Below are 21,644 nucleotides of genomic sequence, written 5' to 3' on the forward strand. Positions count from 1 at the left end.
CCCAAGTCTTTCCCCAATGACAGACTGATGAATTAAATTTTCTGCTTCTGTTGTAATGATGGTAAGAGGAACTGTGGTGAGTGCTCCAACTGAGAAACTAGAGCGTGTAAGAGGGACATCTGCTTCCTATTTCAGGGTCATAGAGGGAGAAAGTAACAATCCTAAATAAAATATGGATAAGAAACAGCCAACAGGTGGGCAAAGGAGTTGGAGGTGTGAGCTGGTTAAGAGAGAGAAAGAAAGTGGTTTAGCAAGGGGGAAAAACGTCTCAGGGGCAAATTGCTGTTGAAAAATTAAACAATGTGTACAGATGAACTCACTTTTTATATGATTCTGTCTCATGTGTTGTCTTCCTAGGACTCTCATCATGTCCTCAAATATAATGCTTCAGAAAGTGCTGTTGGTATTGGCATCTCTTTTAGTCTTCGCCTGGATAACTTCTACAATTTCTCAAAACTTCACAAAGGTATGAACAATTTTCTCTAGTTTGGTTTGAAACCTTCACCTGTGACTCCATCAATTGAGCACTTACCACAGTCAATCCTTCCCCTACCCTCCCACTCTAACTCAGATTTCTTCTCTCCTTCTCTACCTCATTTCAGAGGGACATTGTCTCAATTTTCTCATTTCTCATTCATCCTCAATGCAATCTAATCAGATTCTACCTCTTATATGCCCCCAAAATGGCCCTTGTGAAGGTCATAACCTTCCCTATCACTCAGTGAGTACTTGTCACCAAATCAGGTGCATATATTTCTTGACTACTTAGTTCCAATTTGCCACTTTTAAAAAATTTGTCTATGATTTATGCTTTATGCAAACGTTATTTTTTTAGTAAAACAGTGTACCCTGTCATTTCTAGTAATTTATAATCAGAAGATTTTCCACTAAAAGATTATATAGGAAATTACCCATTTTTCTCATGTTTTTGTTTTGTAAAATGTAGATATTTGATTCACTTGAAATTTGCTGTAAAGTTGTATGTGATATTGACCTAATTTTGCTTTTAACTATGGCTATCTAGTTATTCTATTCCTCTTAGAAAAATTTCATGTATGCCCTCACTGATATTGAATGCAGCCTCTACAGCATACAAAATTTCTGTATATAATAAACTCTATTTTGATTCTTTATTCTGTTCCACTGCTTTTTTACACATTGAGCTTATAGAGATTTTAGAAGCAAAATTTAATAATATCTAATAGTGCTCACCCTCCCCCCCACACACACCATCCCTGATATCTTATTCCCCAATTTTCCTGGCTCTTCTTTCTTATTTAATTTTATTTTCAGGTGAACTTTCTAATTGACCTGTCTTGTCCAGAAAATACTCAGGATATTTTTATTTCATTGAATATATAAATTAACTTTACAAGAAAAAAATAGCTTCATGATGTTTTCTGTCTAATAACATACTTCCCCTTTCAGTCACTCAATTTTGTTTCCTGAGTTTTCTTCATGTAATATAAATATAAAATGTGTAACTAAATATCTTGCTGTCATTTTGCAACCATACCAGATCATTTGTTTCACATTTGATACTCTTTCTGATTTTGTGTAAATATGTAAAAGCTACTGATTCTTATACATTAAATGTACTTAGCCTAACTTTTTGCTAAGTCCTTCTATCATCTGCAGTTATTCTTCCACCTGTACTTTGAGGTTTTCCATATATCCATATCATCTGAAAAAGAAAAGACAATTTTACCTCTTCTTTTCCAGTTCCAATGACTTATTTGATTTTCCTTGTACAGTCACATTAGCAAATACCTCCAGCCCAATGTTAAATAGTAGTAGAATGTAAGCAGTTTGTTTTATGCCTTATTTGGAGGCAAAGCCTCTACTGTTACCCTTTAAGTAAAATATTAGCTTTTGTGCTACAGAACAACTTATGGGTGGAATATGTAAATTTCTTTTTGTTGAGTGTTTTCTAACAAATTTGTGCTAAGTGATTTGAAGTAATATCCTTTTACTTCAGTTACTACTATATGGTAATTAATAAACAAATACTACTTTTCACCTCTTTCTCTACTGTCCAACCATTTTTATAGTGATATTGCATCTATACTCTCAGAGTATAGCCATCCATCATGTACATATTCCATTCCTTATAAGCATCAATTAGAATTATTCCTGTAAGCTAATACATATTTAGTTCTTACCACAAACACATCAAACTTTCTGCTCATTCTCATTGTTTAAATTTCAGTCTGATTTAATAGTTTCTTTTGAAGGATTCAGAAAAAAATATTCTCCTAGTACTAACATGTTCAAAAGAATTTGTCTATGATATTTATCTCAAAAGTCAATTTGTCTTATTTTAAAATTCCTGCCTCATATTTCTCTTTTTGCATTCCTTAAATATTTTACTCCAGTGAATTTTAGCTTAAAATATTAATAAGTAAAGAAAATAGAAATTTAAGAAAAAAACACAACAATAAAATGCTATGCTACACAAGGAAAAATCTACAAAAGAAAATAAAATCATTATACATTTGCATGAACCTAGCAAAATACTTACATACATAAATGAGAACAATCAGAGTTACAAGTTAAATTTGATATGTCACAGCCATAGTAAATAATTTATTATACCTATTTCAGAAACTTATAAATCAAACAGACTCCAAAATTAGTAAATATCTATAAGGTCAGAAAATAATAGTAAAGAAACATAAAACTGATATAACACAAAAACATTAAGAGAAGGGTGATGGTTTAAAACTAAAAGGTATATTTTATTTAGATATTGATTTTATTTAGATATTGTTTGGTTCTGTTGTAAAATTCATTTGTTTCTTTTAAAATAGTTCTCTTTCTGCTGGGCGCGCTGGCACATGCCTGTAATCCCAGTGGCTCAGGAGGCTGAGACAGGAGGATCCTGAGTTCAAAGCCAGTCTCAGCAATAGTGAGGTGCTAAGCAACTTAGTCTCTAAATAAAATACAAAATGGAGTTTGGGATGTGGCTCAGTGGTCAAGTGCCCCTGAGTTCAATCCCTGGTACCAAAAATAAAATACAGTAAAATAAAATAGTTCTACAATATTGCTAATACATCTTATCTTTTGCTTCATTAACTCATTTGGCATAGTTATAATGGCTGTTTCCGACACCTTGTCTGATCATTCTAACATCTTTTCTCAGTGTTTGTTTCCATCAATTTTCACCTCCTGTGAGAAATATTGCATGTTTCTGGTCTTTTATGCTGAGTAATTTTTAATTGTATACTGGAATTGTAACTGTTATATTGTGGAACTGTGGATCCTGCTTTACTCCTCAGGATTGTTGTATTAATATTTTAATTAATATTAAATATTAAGTGACGTTTGAAACTCACTGTCACTCTGAAAAGCTGACAACTCAGTGTTCATTGCTTGTCTTCCTTCCTCTGGGTCCCATTGTTACCTAGAGCTTCACTACTTGCTTTTCTCCTTCCAACACTTACCAGCAATGGAAAAGAGTAAAAATCCAGGGTCCAGTAATTGTGTCCCTCTTTCAGGACCCACTGTGGTTGGGAAGGGGTAAATGTTTGCTTTTGGTGGAGATGCTGGGGATGAACCTAGGAAGGGATGAATGTTTGCTTTTTCCCTCAGGGCCCATTGTTACTGGGAAAGGATGTACTGGGAGAGGATTAATGTTTGGCTAATTTCTCTCCCTTCTCCTGAGCCACACTATTCCTCCATTTTTCTTGGGAAGCTGTCTTGTAGGAATATAATTTTCTATAACCCTTCAAAGTGTCTCTAGTTGTTCACCTGGACTCTAGTTTCCATTATCTCAGGCTATGAATGGTGGGTACTGATTCTGTTTACTAAGTCTGATACAAGGTCCTGCAAGTTTCCGAACAACGCCCTGTCATTTGCCAGTTGTGATCACTGTTCAGGACATACACCTGTTAAAGCTGGTATGGGCCTCTTTCTGCCAGGTACCCTCTGGCAATTCCCCAGTGGGTCTCTATGTCACTGGCTGTTCAGGCAGCTTCCCTCTTCTATGGCCTTGTGATCCTGGGGACTGCCCCTAGTTTTCCCATGGTGCATACCCCCAGTGAAAGTAGTCAGGGCATGGTGAATCTGCTTTCCTTTGGGGCCAAACCTGCTTTACTGTTGTCTCTGAGTTGAGTGAGCAAGTGGACAGGGTGAAGAGATTTTATCCTTCCCTTGTCACAGAGGATCAGCAGGGCTTGGCGCTTCCTCAGCATAGATCCTTACCAGCCTGCTCATTCACCTTGTTCATGGGGAGAGGGTGGCGGTGTGGGTTTCAGCGTTTTACCACTAGTAGTAGTCCTTCTAGAAGTTTTTTTCTGGTAAAATTCTTCAGAGGTCCCACTTTAGGGGACTTTCTTCTGGTTTCATTTGCAGCTGTCTTGGTGTGGGGAGACTCCATGCTGATTTAAGAGGGTGACTGTTTGGCTGAGGACTCCACAAGATCGTTGCAGACCCCCCACCCAGCTTTCTTTTCATGATTTGGTTTTAAGCTGTATGTGCTGTTTTAAGGAGCCTTCTGAAGCCATTGCATTTTAAATTTTGTCTGTCTTTCCAACAGTTTTTAAGTTGATGAGCCAAAGAGAATGTCTGTTCCCCTCCCCTTCTCACCCTAAGTTCAGGTGGGTTAACCACTCAGACTTTGTTATCTACTCAGAGAACCTATCTTCCACTATCTCCAGTGCTCATTTTATGTAATACTGAGTCTTAGAACATTTATTTTGTCACCCACCTATCAGTTCTGCTTTTCCTTCATTGCTTCCTTTCTGTGTTGAGGAGATTGGGACTCACTGTCTAGCTGTTTCTGCCATCTTCCCCAGCTCTTCAAAACAGATTCTGATTTCCTCTGGATTTCAGAAGGTCTATGGTGATATATCCTTTTTCACCTCTAATTTTATTGATTTGGGTCTTTTCTCTCATTCTTTTCATCACTTTGGGGAGGGGCTTATCAAGCTTACTTATCTTTTCAAAGAACCAACTCTAAATTGCATTGATCCTATGTATTTTCTTAATTCCCAATGTCATTAATTTCAGTTCTGATCTTAATTATTTTCTGTCTTCTGCTGATTTTGAACTTAGTTCTTCTAAGTTCTTGAGGTGGTGCATATTATTTATTTGGGATGTATTTTTTAATGTAGGTGTTCTGCTATAAATTTTTCTCTTAGAAATGCTTTTATACTGAGTAAAATTCTATTGTGTATATATACCACATTTATTTTTATCCATTCATCCACTGAAGGGCATCTAGGTTGGCTCCATAGTTTAGCTATTGTGAATTGTGCTGCTATAAACATTGATGTGGCTGTGTCTCTGTAGTATGCTGTTTTTAAGTCCTTTGGGTATAGTCTGAGGGGAGAAACAGCTAAGTCAAATGGTGGTTCCATACCCAGTTTTTCAAGGAATCTCCATACTGCTTTCCAAATTGGCTGCAACAATTTGCAGTCCCACCAGCAATGTATGAGTGTACCTTTTCCCCACATCTTCACCAACACTATTGTTGTTTGTCTTCATAATAGCTGCCATGCTGACTGAAGTGAAATGATATCTTAGAGTAGTTTTGATTTCCATTTCTCTTATTGCTAGAGATGATGAGTATTTTTTCATATATTTATTGATTGACTGTAGGGAGGTTGACTTATAGTGGGATTGGGAGGGAGCGTATGGGAGGAAGAGATGAATTCTAGATATGGAAGTGGGGTGGGAGGGAAAGGGACAGGGCAGGGGATTAATAAGAATGGTAGAATGTGATGGACATCATTATACACAGTACATGTATGAAGACCTGAATTGGGGGTCAACATACTTTATATACAAACAGAAATATAAAAGGTATGGTATTTATGTGTATTAAGAATTGTAATGCAAAAAAAAGTAATAACCTTACCTTAGATTAGGTAGAGGGAAGTGAAAGGAGGGGAAGGCAGGGGATGTGGAGATAAGAAAAATAGTAGAATTAAACAGACATTATTACTGTATGTATGTATGTGACTGTATGACCAATGTGATTCTATAATATGTATACTAAGAAAAATGAGAAATTATATCCCATCTATGTATGATACATCAAAGTATATAAGTGCATTCTACTGTCATGTTAACTAATTAAAACAAATCTAAAAAAGAGATTTTGATATGTTGTTTTCTGTCTCATTCATTTCTAAAAGTTTCTTGAATTCTTCTCTTATCTCTCCTTTGATCCATTCTTCATTTAAGAGCATATGACCAGGCTATCCCACTCCTTGGTATATTTCCAAAAGATTTAAAATCAGTATACTATAAGATGGCAGCCACATCAATGTTTATATAAGCACAGTTCACAAAATCCAAATTATGGAACCAACCTAACTGCTTTTCAATGGATGAATGGATAAAGCAAATGTGGTATTTATAAACAATGGAGTATTTTTATTTAGTCATAAAAAAGAAATTATGTTATTAGCTGGACTGAAACTGGAGACTATAATGCTAAGTGAAATGACTCAGACCCAGAAAGTAAAAGGTGGAATGTTTCCTTTTATATGCAGAAACTGGTCTAAAAAAGGCAGGCTGAAGAAAGACAGAAAATAAACCATGGAAATATGCTGTCAAAATAAAAGACCAGGGGAATAGAAGTAGGGGATTGGAGGACAGAGGAGGAATGGGATAAGAGAAACTAATTTTCCAATGTACATATATGAATATACTACAGTGAAACTCACCATTATGGATATCCATAAGACACTGTTTTTAAAAATGGAAATAAGCTTATCAGTAGAATAGAGAAAAAGAAACAAGGGGAGGGAGGAGAGGTAGGGTAAGTGTCAGTCCTGGCAACTGAATTGGATCAAATTATATTCCTTTCATTTATAATTATGTCAAAATGAAACCTAATGTTATGTATAACAACTATTAGCCAATAAAAATCATGAAAAAAGACTAGTTTTCATTCTCCATGAGCTTATATTGTTGTTTTTTTTTGGCTGTTGATTTGTAGTTTTATTCCATTATGATCTGATAGGATACATGGGATCATATTAATTGTTTTTTATATTTGTTAACATTAACATTGTGACCTAGAATATGGTCTAATTTGGAAAATGTTCTAGGAATTTATGAAAAGTTGAATTTAGCTGTTTGGGGATAAAATATCCCATAGATGTCTTTTAGGTTCACTTAATTTATTGCATCGTTTCGGTTGGAAATATCTTTATTGATTTTATGTTGTTATGACCTATTGGTGATAATGATGTGTTGAAATCACCCAATATTATTGTGTTGGGATCTCTCTGAGATTTAATGTCATGGATTAACTTTTTTATGAAAATAAGTGTGCTGACATTTGGAGCATAAACATTTAGTATCATTATATCTTCTTTTTGGATTGTTCCCTTTACAAATGTAGCAAATTTCTTTGCCTTCTCTGATCAGTATTTGCTTGAAACATGCTTTGGGAATATCTACTTCTTCTTGTTTTCAGGGTCTGTTTGCATGGAATATTTTTTTCCACTCTTTACCTTCAGCCTGTGGGTCTTTGCCTACAAAGATGAATCTTTTTTTTTTTTTTTTAATGTAGCATAGAGTTGGATTTTGGTTTTGATCCATTCTCGTAACCTTCGTCTTTTCATTGGTGAGTAAAGACCATTAACATTCAGAGTTAATGTGGATATGTGTGTGGGGCTTTCTGCCATTTTTATTTTTGCTATAGTTAATACTGTCTTGATTCTTGTATAGTAGATTGGCCTTTTATTGATCTGCCTCTATTTGGGAGCTTTGGGATTTGTTTTTTAGTTCCTCTGGGTGCAGTTTATCTTTGAGTATTCTTTGGAGTGCTGGTTTGGTGGTGATAAATTCTTTTTCTCTATTCTTATTATCAAAAGGTTTTTATTTCCCCTTCAATTTTGAAACTAAGCTTTGTTGGGTATAATAAATGTGGAAGGCGGTTGTTTTCTTTTACAGCTTGGAATATCTCATTCTAGCCCCTACTTGGTTTTAGGGTCTGGATTGAGAAATCAGAAGTGAACTTTATTGGTTTGTCTCTAAATTGACCTGATGTTTTCTCTTCCATTTTTAACATTCTTTCCTTATTTTCTGTTAGGCATTTTGATTAAAATATGTTTTGAAGAACTTCTCTTCTGGTTAGGTCTATAGGAAATTCTGTTTTCCTCCTGTATGTGAATATCTATCTCATTTCTGATGGGAAAACTTTTTTATAACTATAGCATTGAAAATGTTCTTAATGCCTTTAGCTTATATCTCCAGGTTCTCTTCTATCCCAGTGGTTATCAGGTTTGGTCTCTTAATGTTGTCCCAGAATTCCTGTATATGATCATGTTCTACTACTTTTTTTCCCCTTTTTTGTATTCCATGTACTCAAATCCATGTATCCTGTCTTCAAAACCTGGGGTTCTATCTTAAAGTTCTATTTTCTTTTTTAATATTTTTTTTTAGTTTTAGGTAGACACAATATCTTTATTTTACATTTATGTGGTGGTAAGGATTGAACCCAGTTTCTCACGCATGCTAGGCAAACACTCTGCCACTGAGCCACAACCCCAGCCCTGAAGTTCTATTTTCTGTACAATGTAATCTGCTGGTGATGTTTTTAAAATGAATTTTTTTCATTTGATTCATTGTGTCTTTTATTGCTAGGAGTCCTGGCTGGATTCTTTTCAATATTTCCATTTCTTTATTTGAACAGTCTTTCATCTCCTGCATTTGATCTGTTAATTCATTCCTTAGATCTTCTTTAAGTTAATCTAATATTTTAATAATCAGTTTTTTACAACCTTTCTCTGGAATTTCATCCACTCTTGTCTCAGTGGGATCCTTTGTTGGAGGGTTCTGAGATTTAAGGGGAGATTTGTTTGCCTGTGTCCTCATCCTTTCCGAGGTCCTGGACTTGCACATCAATTAAGATGGTTTCCCCTTCCTGTTTTATACAGAGGTTCTTATAAGAATTTTTTTAAAACTCTAAGATTTCTGTTTTTGAAACATGTGTAGATGTTGGTGTGGGGGTGGGGGGGGGCTGCAGTTCCACTCTGATTATTCCTCTTTGGAGCCTGGTAATTGTCTCCCCATTTCAATAATTTCAAGCTATGTTTAGGCTCATATGGGATAAGATCTTGTGTTGGGAGAGATTCTCTGTTGTTTGGCTAGTGTATAATAATTCCTCAGCAGCAGTGCCTCTACAGTGGAATCTTGAAGTGTCATGGTCACTGTCCAGCTCCTGTTAGAGGGAGGGGTAGCTAGCAGTAGCCCTAATATCAGTTAACTTGTGTATAAAATGGCATGTCTGGAGTTGATTTTGACGTCTCTAACATTAATTGCAACCTCACTGAGAAGTTATCTTCTCCTTTTGTGAGTCTTGATGCTGAGCGACTTCTGTGAGGTACTTAGCTAGAAATTTGAATAAAGTTCTTATGGTCTAGGATTTCCCCTTTCTTCCAGTAACTATGGTTGATTAAGGGGGTGTGCTGGTTCTACTGATTTTAATTATTCCATCTTTGTCTTCCAACTGCTGTCAAATTAACATCATTAAAACAGGAGATTTTTCCTGATGGCTCATTCTTCCAGGCTTCAGCTTCCCCTCAAAAGCTACACTCTTTTAGCCTGGAGGGAGTTTTTTCAGTATTTTGCTCAGAGTTGATCATTGTTATTGAAGCTAATCAGCCATATATGAAGAAATATTTTATGATTTATGGCTTTTTATCTATTTATTCTCCACTCATACTCTCATTCCCCTTTTCCCACAAGCACATATTCACATTATTTATTCCTCAGAGTATTCCAGTTCTTACTCAATGCATATATATATATAGGTATATGTGTGTCTTGGAGAGATACATAGTGATGGGATACTGTGTGGTGTGTGTTTAATTTATGTAAAGTTTTTATTCAAAATTTCCTCTGAAATCTAATCATGTTGCTCTATGGAAATCTAGTTCATGAGGGTTTATATATTCCATTATATAAATATATAAAATGTAACTTTTTAATTCCCATAAATGAACTGTGTCCATTGCTTTCCTAATATACCTAATAATGTGATCAACATTGTCATAAATATTTTCAATATATACTTTGTTGATTTTTATATTGGGACCATATATATATTATGCAAATGTAATACATATAATTATATTTTTATATTATATTATTATGACATTAGATTATTGTTATTATATTACATATATACATTATTCTTTTTAGTAATAACTTTTATAGTCTAGGGAATAATTTCTGGGTTTAGATGATGCATATAATTTATCTCATTTTGTCTGTTAGATTTGTCCATGATGTCCTTTATAAGAATTGTCATTTTGAAGTAATTTAATAGTTAAACACTGTTTTCTTATACTTTGAAACTTGCAGTCTTATTTATGACATACTTTCTAATTTCAAATCAGAGAGAAATTCTAAATTTCTTTATGATGCATTTGTGAGTTATGATATTCCTATTTAGGTCTTTCATTCATTTAGACCTTTAGTACGCAGCCTGGGACAGAAATCATCAGGAGTTGTTTTTAATATAGTAAACAATTTTCTAGTACAAATTACTAAATGTAATTTTATTATTCATGATTTCATCACTAACATAATGCACTGCCATATATAAGGAGATCAATTTCTAGGGGACTCTATTCTCTTTGTTTTTTTATATTATTTGGACATGATAAAATTTGTTACTACAAATTTGTTTATGCTACAGTTAGTATGTTCTAAATAGTTCCTAGCTACTTATAGACTACTATCTTCCACAAAATTCTGGAATCAAGTAAACAGCTTTGGTCTCTCTCAAGATAATCCTCCTGAGAATAAAATTTGAAAGAGTTTTCAAATTATATTTAAGGAGAAATATCAAGTTTACATTATGCCCTGTTACATTCAAAGCTGAAAAGCTTTGTATTCATTCAGGTGTTGTAAAATAGTATTAAAAGAGTTTTCAAAATGCCTCCCTCAAATCCAAACTTATCTCTGTTTTCATTTAATACTAATTACTACTGGCATAGATAAGTGCTTAATGATACTATAATTTTATTTTGCTTTCAGTTCCTACCTGATATCTTATTGCCAGTAATTTTCTAACTCAAGTTTTTGTTGTAGACAATCACATCTATATAGAACAAAACAAAGACATGATTCTAAAATATCATCAGTAAGACTTACAATTCTCAAAACCTCAAGGTCTTTTTGTAATTGGTTGGTTGATTGGTTGGTTGGTTGGATTTTATTGTTCTGGACCTCTAACATGTTGAACATTAATTCAGTTGATGCTAGCCAATGTTCTTGCCTTCTTTTGACTTTGAATTTTATTTATTTGTACTTATTAAGAATTGGGGTTAAATAAATTTTAAAATATAGTGAATGCTTCTTTATCATTGTAATTTCCATCAAGTAAGTTTGAAAACAAGGAAAAAAATCACAAGATTTGTCTTTAATCCATTAAGATATAAACTACACTGAAAGATTTTTCTCTCAAGGTCCATCTGAATCAATCCATAAGCAATCATGACAAATACACACACACACACAAACACACACACACACACACACACACACACACACCTCTAAACTATGTATTTATATATATTTATATAAATATATACATCTCTGAAGGGAGAGAGAATTTTAAAACCATGTTATGAGTGAAAACTTCTCCTTTTTCTATATTGCACTTATCAAGATTTAGTGGGCATGTGTGCAGCCCAGGTTCGATCCTCAGCACCACATACAAACAGAGATGTTGTGTCCGCCGAAAACTAAAAAATAAATATTAAAAAATTCTCTCTCTCTAAAAAAAAAGATTTAGTATTGTGGTGAGCCGTTTCTGCAGATTATGGTCGCCATTGCAAGATGGCGCTGGCTCCACTGTGGTCTGTAACAAACAACTCCTTGTTTGGGAGAGTTGGTGCATGGTTTCTCAGCACCCTGTGAGAAAGTTCCACGTGGCAGCTTTGCATTGGGGCTTGGGATGCTTTATTAAGGCTGGGAGGGGCATCTGACCAGGAAGGAATTAGAAGAAATATCAAGGGCCTGAATAAACTGCTGAAAGAAGATTCCTGAGTTGCGTCTTCCTTGCGGGCAAGGGGTCACGACATAGTATAAATTGTTTCCACATTATGCAACTTAATAATACTTGTACTCACAAATAAAAATTATTCAATTACTTAGGATGAAGGCAAAATGGAAAAAAAGTTTTCATCATGGTTATATTGTTATTAGTATTTTATATACTATCGTTATTTTCTATCCCATTTATCTCATAGTGTGTGTACTAAGGTCTTTTTTATGTTTTCATAATATACAAACATACATGAAAGTATTCTCTTTTAGATTTTTATATTTGTCTCTATTTCTTTCTTGGCTTAGATTTCTCAATTCTCTAAGATTTCTCAAAGATTGAACTTAGGTTCCTTTCATCTTTATTTGGTTATATCTCATTTCTTGGTTTCCAGTCTATTTTGGTTTACATTTTACACCAGAGATTTACTGATTGAGGATGTGCCACAGAAGAGTCAGACAAGTTTTTTTTTTTTTTTGCACTGTTTTAAGATCTACAGATGTTCTTACATGTGAGGTGGTTGAAAATCACTGTTCTATAACCAGTGTTCTCAATCTTATCTGAACACAGGATGTCTGTGAAGTATTTGAAAATCACATCCTCCAGGATTGCACATTTAGTGACTATGGTTCAGTTGACCTGGACTGCAGCTTGAGAATCCATGTTTTGAGAAAAGCTTGGCATTTGCTTCTGATTATCAACAAGATTCAGAAACCACTGAATTTGAGCACCTTTAGAACACTGTCCAGTGACAACTAAGGTTGTGGGGATTCTTAAATGAGAAGTTAATAGATGTTTAGGTGGTTTGGGGAAAAGAAAGAGGTAGCCACCAATGCAGGAAGAGGAAAAAGTATTAGTAAAGCACAAGACATACAAGAAAGGAAGATAACCTCCTAAAATAAAACCAGTTAGTCTTGTCAAAATGGAGAACATAGGAGGAAGTGGGACAACTTGGTATGAAAAGTCAGGCCAAAGCATAAAGCCCTGTTGAAACTGGCTGTTAGCTCCAAGAATCATGAGAAGACATTAAAGGGGCTAAATGGGAGTAGAGTTTTGCTTTATAAGGACTGACTTAGATACAATGGAGAAAATTAAATGGAGAAAAAGAAGTGCTGTCCTCATGAAAACTGAGAACATCTTCACCCCAACAAGAAAGTAAAAAATCCAGGAGATAAATGATGGCAGCTTGAACCATGATAAGGTGGGGAGGAAAACATAGTTAAACATGGGTAAGATTATATTGAGGAGGAACTAAACAGAAATGAGCTATGAGAGTAAGGAATATTTAAAAAGGAATAACAAGTAAACCAGCATCATTTTTTTACTCATTACTTAAGCTATAAATCTAAGATTTAATATTTTTCTTTATAATTGCTCAACATTAAAACATTAAAGTAAAAATATAAACAGTTTTATTTTATGCAGAATTTTCAAAAAGTTTAAATAACATGATGAAAATAGGTGAGCACATATTCATTATAAGTAAAAATTATTGGAAACAGGTTTGTTGAATAGTATGTCCTGTTTGTTATCATTTCAGCTTTGGTCTGCTATAAATGTACCCATCAGTTTACATCACTGGAACATCTCCACAAACTCTTCATGTTCTGAAATAAAAATGAGCCCTGTAAAGTTACCAACAGAGACTGAGCTGAAAATAAGGAAGATCCTGGAAACACTAAACCAGCTGATCCCGCCCAGACCCTTCACCCATGAGGACACCACCACCAGTGCCACACACAGCACAGCCACCCTCCTCAACCCTAGAGACACATACTGCAGGGGGGACCAGCTGGACATCCTGCTGGAGGCCAGGGACCACCTGGGACACAGGAAGGAGTACGGAGGGGACTTCCTCAGGGCCAGGATGTCCTCCCCAGCCCTGAAGGCAGGTGCCTCAGGAAAGGTGACAGACTTCCACAATGGCACCTACCTTATCAGCTTCACTCTGTTCTGGGAGGGCCAGGTCTCCCTGTCTCTCCTGCTCATCCACCCCAGTGAAGGGGTGTCGGCTCTCTGGAGGGCAAGGAACCAAGGCTATGATAAAATTATTTTCAAAGGTAAATTTGTTAATGGCACCTCCCAAGTCTTCACTGAATGTGGCCTGACCCTAAACTCTAACTCTGAACTGTGCACCTACCTGTATGGGAGAGACCAGGAAGCCTTCTACTGCAAGAAGCCTCAACACATGCCCTGTGAGGCCCTGACTCATGTGACCACCAGGAACCGAGAAATTTCTTATCTTTCTGTCAAGGAAAAAAGCCTTTTCCATAAGTGAGTATACTTTTCAATACAATGAGAGATGCTGGTAAGCAGAGCTACATTGCTGATCTTAATGTTTCAGATGCTTCCTGCATCCAAGGTTATGGTCATATATGTGAAGTGATATTTTCATGGCACCCCATGTTCATGACTCTACACCACAGTTTGCATTTTGATATAGTCAAACAAAGATGGTTACACAGGAAGAATTCAATAATATACATGCCTATACATCTCTGTATCAATTGGGATTGTTACTGTACACATACGTTTCACAAAATACACTCCCTGAAAAACTATTTTGCTATGTGTTCATAGATATTCCACTCAAGAAAAAAATTCCTTATACATATATGATAATGTCATGCAACTTTCCAGCCCATATTGTGTTCCACAGATTGTGCCTCTTAAATATCTTTATTGTTCTTTCCTCTCCATGCCCTGTGCTGCTGTCCTAGTTGAGACCACCGTTACCTCATCTACATGATTGTAATGCTTCCTACCTGGTCTCTCTCCCATCATCAATCACACCCTCCTTGAACCCACTCTACACTGCAGCCTGAACAATATTTCTAAAAGGCCAACTCCTATGGGTCATCTCTAGTGGACCTCAAAATCAGAAATGCATCATTGCACACTACTCAGCATGGAGGAGTCCCTCTACCTCTGCCACTGTTACCTATCAGTGCCTGGAAGCCCTCATTGAACATCCTCCTCTAACCTTGGTGCACACACGTTTCTCCTATCAGTCTTGGCTGCAGACACACCATGCCTATCTCCCCTACAAACAGATGCTCATTCACTGGTCTTCTTGTTCTCCAGTGAGATGGAAACAAAACAATTCATGCTTAGAATGAAATATCAGGGTTCTTTCATGGGCTTCTTTGGGTATTTGTAAAAGAAAATTGTCATCACAAAAAACAGAACTATGAGCCAAGTCCTGAGACCTTATCAGTCCCAGAATCTTTTGTTCATGTGATAATTTTCCATAAGCCTCAGTCCACTTCCTTTTCACTTTCCACTATGCCAAAATCTATTCTACCCCATGGATACTTATTTTCTCTCCATCTTTTATAGTGAAATGCTAGATTCTGAGCAATTCATTTCATAGCAGTTTTCAAACTCAAGTTTAGAATTTTTTCCTTGTACTTTCAAAAATATTTGGTTAGAAGAAGAGTAAACATAGAACATGGAAACACAAGACACATTCCATATGCTAATGCACTTATCCAGATGCTTATGCAGATATCCTGATCTATAGTGCATGGCTTACTTCTGAACAAATAAAAGCACAGTTGGTTTTCTTTTTCTTCCTTTTTGTTTCCAATGATGCAAATCACCAAATATCTTTCTCCCCATTAACCATCCTTATGCCTAAATGCCACTAAGGATCACCTACCCTTTCATGGGATTAGATCTAAAGGGACATCCATAGCATAAAACAGGGTACCATTTATATCTATTGTATATCTGTTATACTAGGCACCTGAGCCTTTATCCTTCCTTGAGCCCTTCCTGCCTGCCTCCATTTACACACACATATGCATAGGAGATAAGCAGTGGGGATTAAATAGGAAGATTCAGAGGTCTTTCATCAAGAAGAAGAAAGAAATTCAGTGTACAAATAGAATGTTCATTTATTTATTCATGCATCAGGTTAACCATTACTTTCTGCTAGTCACATTGATGGATGTTTAGGGCACAATAGTGCATACATACAAATACATTACCTTTCTTCACATGATCTTCAACACATATGCAGGAAAAATTAAAGGTAACCAGTAGGAAACATGCCTAAAGGGAGAAGCAGGGATTCTGTGATAAGGGGTCTAGGTGCCATGACAAGAATTCAGGACTCCTTAGGTAAGTGACATGGACACAATTAAGGGCTTTAAACAATAATTCAGTTGTATTTCCAATTGGAAAGGGTGCTCTGGAGGGTGGGTTGAAGAAATTAGGTGGGATTAAACTTAGGTTGGTGAACTAGAGGCTCATAATAACTCATGAAAAATATTATATGAATGTGAATAACTGATATAAAAGAGGATAGAGAACTTTCATATTTGATAAATGTGAATCTAAGATTCTAGCACACACTATTACATTTGGCAGATAAGAAGAGCTGCCCTGGACTTCAGGTACTCTTCCTAGGATAGAAAGCCTTCCAAAATCCTAATTCATGTATAATACCCAGTATATCTAAAACATATAATAAAAATAATAGTTTTCAATTATTAAAAATAAAATTATCCTTCACTTACAATGAGGTAAACTTGTGTCCTGTGCTATGTGAATACACCACAGGGTAATCCATGGTCTTATTTTTTGAAGGTCCAAAGTGGGAATTGAAATGATGAAAGACCTTAAAAATATTGATGTCTCCCATTGTAACAGTAAGTCTGCTTTCTTCTGTGGAAGGTATATATGTCATGAATTTTATGAAGAGAAAAATTAATCAGTGTTAATGCTGATCTCAGCCTATTTGGACTTTATAGAAGAAATCAATTCAAGGAAATTAGTTCAAACTTTGTTTATAGTAGATTTCATTTGATTTAATGTAAAGGAGAAAGTATTAGTATCCTACATTCATCTCCTAGAGTCTGAGGTGCTGTGCAAATGTCTGTGATGGGTACTCATGGCTTCAGAGCAGGAGCACTCTGGCTTTGGTTTCCTCATCTCTGTTGGTATAACCTCCAGCTTTTAGTTGGTGCACTTAGCAATTTCATATGAAGTTTCCATCTTATTAATTGTTTCAACGGCAAATACAAAGCAATGTTACATGTGAACAAATAATATTTATGCTTATTTATACATTAACTTTAAATAATTGTATATAAAGCCTGTTATGGTAAACTTGACAACTCATGATTTATTTCTAATATTAATTCATTTCTTCATCAATTTTTTACTGAGGGTCTAATAGATATGAGGTATTTTGAATCAATTGAGAAAAATTAATATGTTAAGTTTGTGATCAAAATAAATTCAATCTACCAACTCTGTGAAGAAAGCAAAATACAGAAGAAGTTATTATGTTAAAGTCAATATATGAGTAAGCCCTGAAGAATATCTGTAGTCAGAGAATGAGCTGAAAGAGAAACCACCTAAAGATCATGGTAGGGTTGTCAGATTTAAGTAAATAATTTGAGTAACTTCTAATTACCTATGTACGTATACATTGAGATAAAGAAAAGATTGAATGACACATACATTAGAAAAGCCTTCCATGCTAGAAGTGATTTAATTCTCTCTCCTGGATTCTTTAATGTGGTAACCTTTTTTTATCTGATAACTCTTTTCATGAGCAAAATTCTCTGGACCCTGTTCAGTAGGCCAGTGTGGTAAGCATATGGGCGGATGGAAGTTTTCAAGTAGCATGCTGAAGATTTCATGTTTATTTGGTAGACTTTTGAAAACTCCAGAGGTCAACTGAAGAAGAGAGTGGACAAGTGAGCAAAATGAGTATGAAATACACAAAGAGAATTTAAAATGGTGCTAAGGAACATAAAATTTATACATGGAAGAAAGTATGCTATTTCTGAATGGGGTGAATTCATATTGGAAGAATGTCAATTTTCTCTGCATTAGTTTCTTCTTGCTGCTAAAACAAAGTGGCTTCCAATAAGAAGAACTTTTCTCTTAGTGTTATTCTTCCAAAGCCCAATATCGGTTTCACAAAGCTAGTTAAGGTAGAGCAAACCTGTATTTTTTTCTGGAGATCTGCCTTTTTGGCTTCTAAAGGTGCCCTTTTTTCTTTGTAACCCCATCTTCTTATCAAAGCCACAATAGTGGGTCAATTACTCAAGTTACAAGTTTCTGGCCTACCTCCTGCCTCCCTCTTTCAATTTGGAGAGCCAGTTAATTAGACTGGACCCCTTCCCCCAGATAACTGAGAACTGTCCCCTCTCAGAATCTATACACTTAGTGAATATGGAAAATCCTTTCTGCCATGGAAGGCAACATATTCACAGATTTGAGGAATTAGGACTTGAATGTATTGAGGGACCACAGCCTGCCTATTACAATCTCTAATCAAAAAGGTGAGCAAAATTAACCACATATTGCTCAAAATATCGAGCCTATTCTAAAATAAAATTACGTAATAATATTCATAATGAAATAAATTCTGACATGTAAATATTACACAAGATATGCTTTTCAATAATAAGCTCAAAGGCTCTCATCTCGAATATGCCAGTACATTACTGGGATAGGGAATACTTGGTAATAGTGGGTGTTGAGTTTCTAGGCTTATGATATGCAAGCATCCATGATGTAGTGTTATTAAGCCTCCTATAAGACCAACCATATCACAGTAAAATTCCAACATGATAATTACATTAGGAAAACTCCCGTGGGCAAGAAAAATCACCAGGATTTAAGAGCTATTCCAGGAGCATTTTCTAAATCTGCCATCAGAACCATGTTGCTACTTTGTCCTCGAATTACAAATACAATTTTCCCTTAATATTCAAGGGAGTTTGTCTGTAGGAACCACCAGGGACACCACATTTGATGCCAAGAAACTTACCCCTTATATATAATGGCATGGTATTTGAAATGAATTACAACAACCTCCCATACACTTTAAATCATTTCCAAAATACTTGTATTACCTAATACTATATAAATGTCATGTAAATAGATGCTATGCTATATTGTTTAGAGAAATGGAAAGAAAAATCTGCATGTGTTTAATAAAATTAAAAACAAATTTCCTGGATATTTTCCATTCATGGTAGGTTGAACCCATAGATACAGATCCTATGGATACAGAGGGCCAACTTTACAGTACTGACATGTAAGAAAGTACTGTCTTCTAGACCCAGGCAACCAGAGACTACAAAATCTATGAGGAGCTAAGAAAAGAAGGTTAAGCAGAGGCTGCTGGTAATTCCCTGCTACCCATTCCCTTCTCTCTCTTTAGAAGTGAAACCAGTAGTTTAACTGAAGCCCTGGCCACCTTTCCTGTGGCTACTTATGGCCACATTATTTTTTTTCTAGGAATATGAATAGAAATGATATGGGAAATTTGTAGGTAATGACTTCAAAGGCAAACCAACTTGCCCTCCTAACAATGTGTGTCCTTCCTACTAGATGAATTGTCAATAAAATGAAGCTAAGTGGTAGAGTGCTAACCTAGCATGCAAAGGCTCAAAAAGTCATTCTTCAAAAAATTAAAAAAAAAAAAAAAACAACAACAAATAAAACTAATATATGAGGCAATGGCTCAGCAGTGGTGCAGCAGCATAGAGAATGGTAAGGAAACATGATGTCAGACATCTGAGGACCTTCGTTATAGCATGGCAGAGTTGGTGCTCTGCCACATGGGATACCTTAGAAGGCACAGCATGAGAGAGGCTGCAGTTCTATAAAAACAGGCTGCAATATCTCAGAATATTGGTTTCTGTGGAATGCTGCAAATCACCCTTACCATGGATGGTTGCATATCCTATTTAAAAAAAAAATAAGTTGAGGTAAGTATTTCATAATGTTTCAGTTTTCAATATGTGTACATGTTATATTTTAAGCCATTTTTTATATTTATTTTTTAGTTTTCAGTGGACACAACATCTTTATTTTATTTTTTATGTAGTGCTGAGGATCGAACCCAGTGCGCCATGCATGCCAGGCGAGCGTGCTACCACTTGAGCCACATCCCCAGCCCCTTAAGCCATTTTTTAAACACTGCAAACTTCACAGTTCCTTCATTGATGGAACAAATAAAAATGATTCAATAATGAAGATAGGAACTTGGAATTCAGTAACAGCATTCAGATTAGAGAACAGAATTAAATCACCACAAAATCAGAGGAATGGCAAAGAAAGGAAAGGACATAGAGACTTAGCTAATGATCACAGATGGAAGAAAATGAACAGGGAGGAGTCAGCATGACTCAAATATCTCTCAGAGGAATGAGAGCAATTATTAAAACAAAGCTAGTGATCAAGAAATACCCCTAGTAAGTGACAAAAGACACAGGAGTAAGAGATCAGGAAAGGGAAGGCCCAAGAAAGGAGGCTGGTGTTTAACACATGCCACTAACAACACTCACCACCAGATCTCTGATACCAGAGAGTGAAAAGAGCACAGAGAAATGCCAAATTGGAATGAAGATTCCAGTCCCTGGTGGATACACATTACAAGGAAGGTGGATAACAACATTTTGTAACCAGATTCAACTAGATACAAACAAGATCAATGACTGCCTGAAAGGAAAACTCATTTACCTGCTGGGAGACTCCACACTGCGTCAGTGGATCCACTACTTACCCAGAGTTGCAAAAAGTATGTACTTACTTTATATTCCAAAGCTGTAAAAAGTATGTACTTACTTTATATTCCAAAGCTGTAAAAAGTATGTACTTACTTTATATTCTTTTGGAAATTCAGGCTGATCATAAAGTACTTTCAATGAGGTCTCCATCTCTTCTCATTTGAACTAGTTTTCTTATGATTTCATTTAGCTTTCTAGAGTTGAGTCTTGATTTGAAATCTATTTTATTCAATGTTTCATAAGAAAAGTTATTCCTCCTGATAAATTCCAACAAAAACTTCATATTTTAACTGACATTTCACACATGTGAATTGGTAATTTACTCTAGAAGTTAGAATGCTTCCGATAAAAATATTTCCAGTAGGTATTATAAATGATACTGTGAACGTTCTTTTAACATGCACTAATATTACTTTTTAGTTAAAATCTGTTTGTTTGTTATTTTAATCAGCACTGAAATTTTTTGATCTTCATGGAACTGGACCTTTTAAGAAACATTTGCTTCTGGATGCTGAAAGACATACTCAAATTCAATGGAAAAAACATGGCTATCCTTTTGTCACTTATAGTACCTATTCCGTGACAGATGAAGGTTATATCCCTCGGGAAATTGACCAGCTATCAGGGGATAAAAACACAGCCATTGTCATAACCTTTGGCCAACACTTCAGACCTTTCCCCATTGACGTTTTCATTCGCAGGGCCATCAGTGTTCGAAAAGCTATTGAACGACTATTCCTAAGAAGCCCAGACACTAAAGTGATCATTAAGACAGAAAATATCAGGGAGATGCACGTAGAAACAGAGAGGTTTGGAGACTTCCATGGTTACATTCAGTATCTTACCCTGAATGACATTTTCAAAGATCTCAATGTAGGTGTCATTGATGCCTGGGACATGACCATTGCATATGGCACCAATAATCTCCACCCACCTGATCATGTGATTCGAACTCAGATTAACATGTTCTTAAACTACATTTGCTAAAGCATAAATATACAAAATATGTAATAACAAATTTTTACATCCTTTGTGTCAACAAAGTTTTATTCATTTAAGGTATTAAGAAAATCAAATTTAAAAGGATG

The 21,644-nt window shown here is 35.5% G+C and overlaps 1 protein-coding gene across 1 annotated transcript; it reads left to right on the top strand.

The window, feature by feature from the left end:
* The first annotated feature begins 367 nt into the window (after positions 1 to 367).
* Positions 368 to 21,543, top strand: LOC143391157 (NXPE family member 1-like). The gene is made up of 5 exons (XM_076843747.2): positions 368 to 466; positions 13,557 to 14,290; positions 16,610 to 16,671; positions 20,355 to 20,567; positions 21,008 to 21,543. Exons 1-5 carry the CDS (start codon positions 368 to 370, stop codon positions 21,541 to 21,543), a joined length of 1,644 nt encoding a protein of 547 aa, XP_076699862.2.
* The last annotated feature ends 101 nt before the right edge of the window (positions 21,544 to 21,644 follow it).

The sequence above is a fragment of the Callospermophilus lateralis genome, chromosome 2 (assembly GCF_048772815.1).
Source record: "Callospermophilus lateralis isolate mCalLat2 chromosome 2, mCalLat2.hap1, whole genome shotgun sequence".
NCBI classification, from domain to species: domain Eukaryota; kingdom Metazoa; phylum Chordata; class Mammalia; order Rodentia; family Sciuridae; genus Callospermophilus; species Callospermophilus lateralis.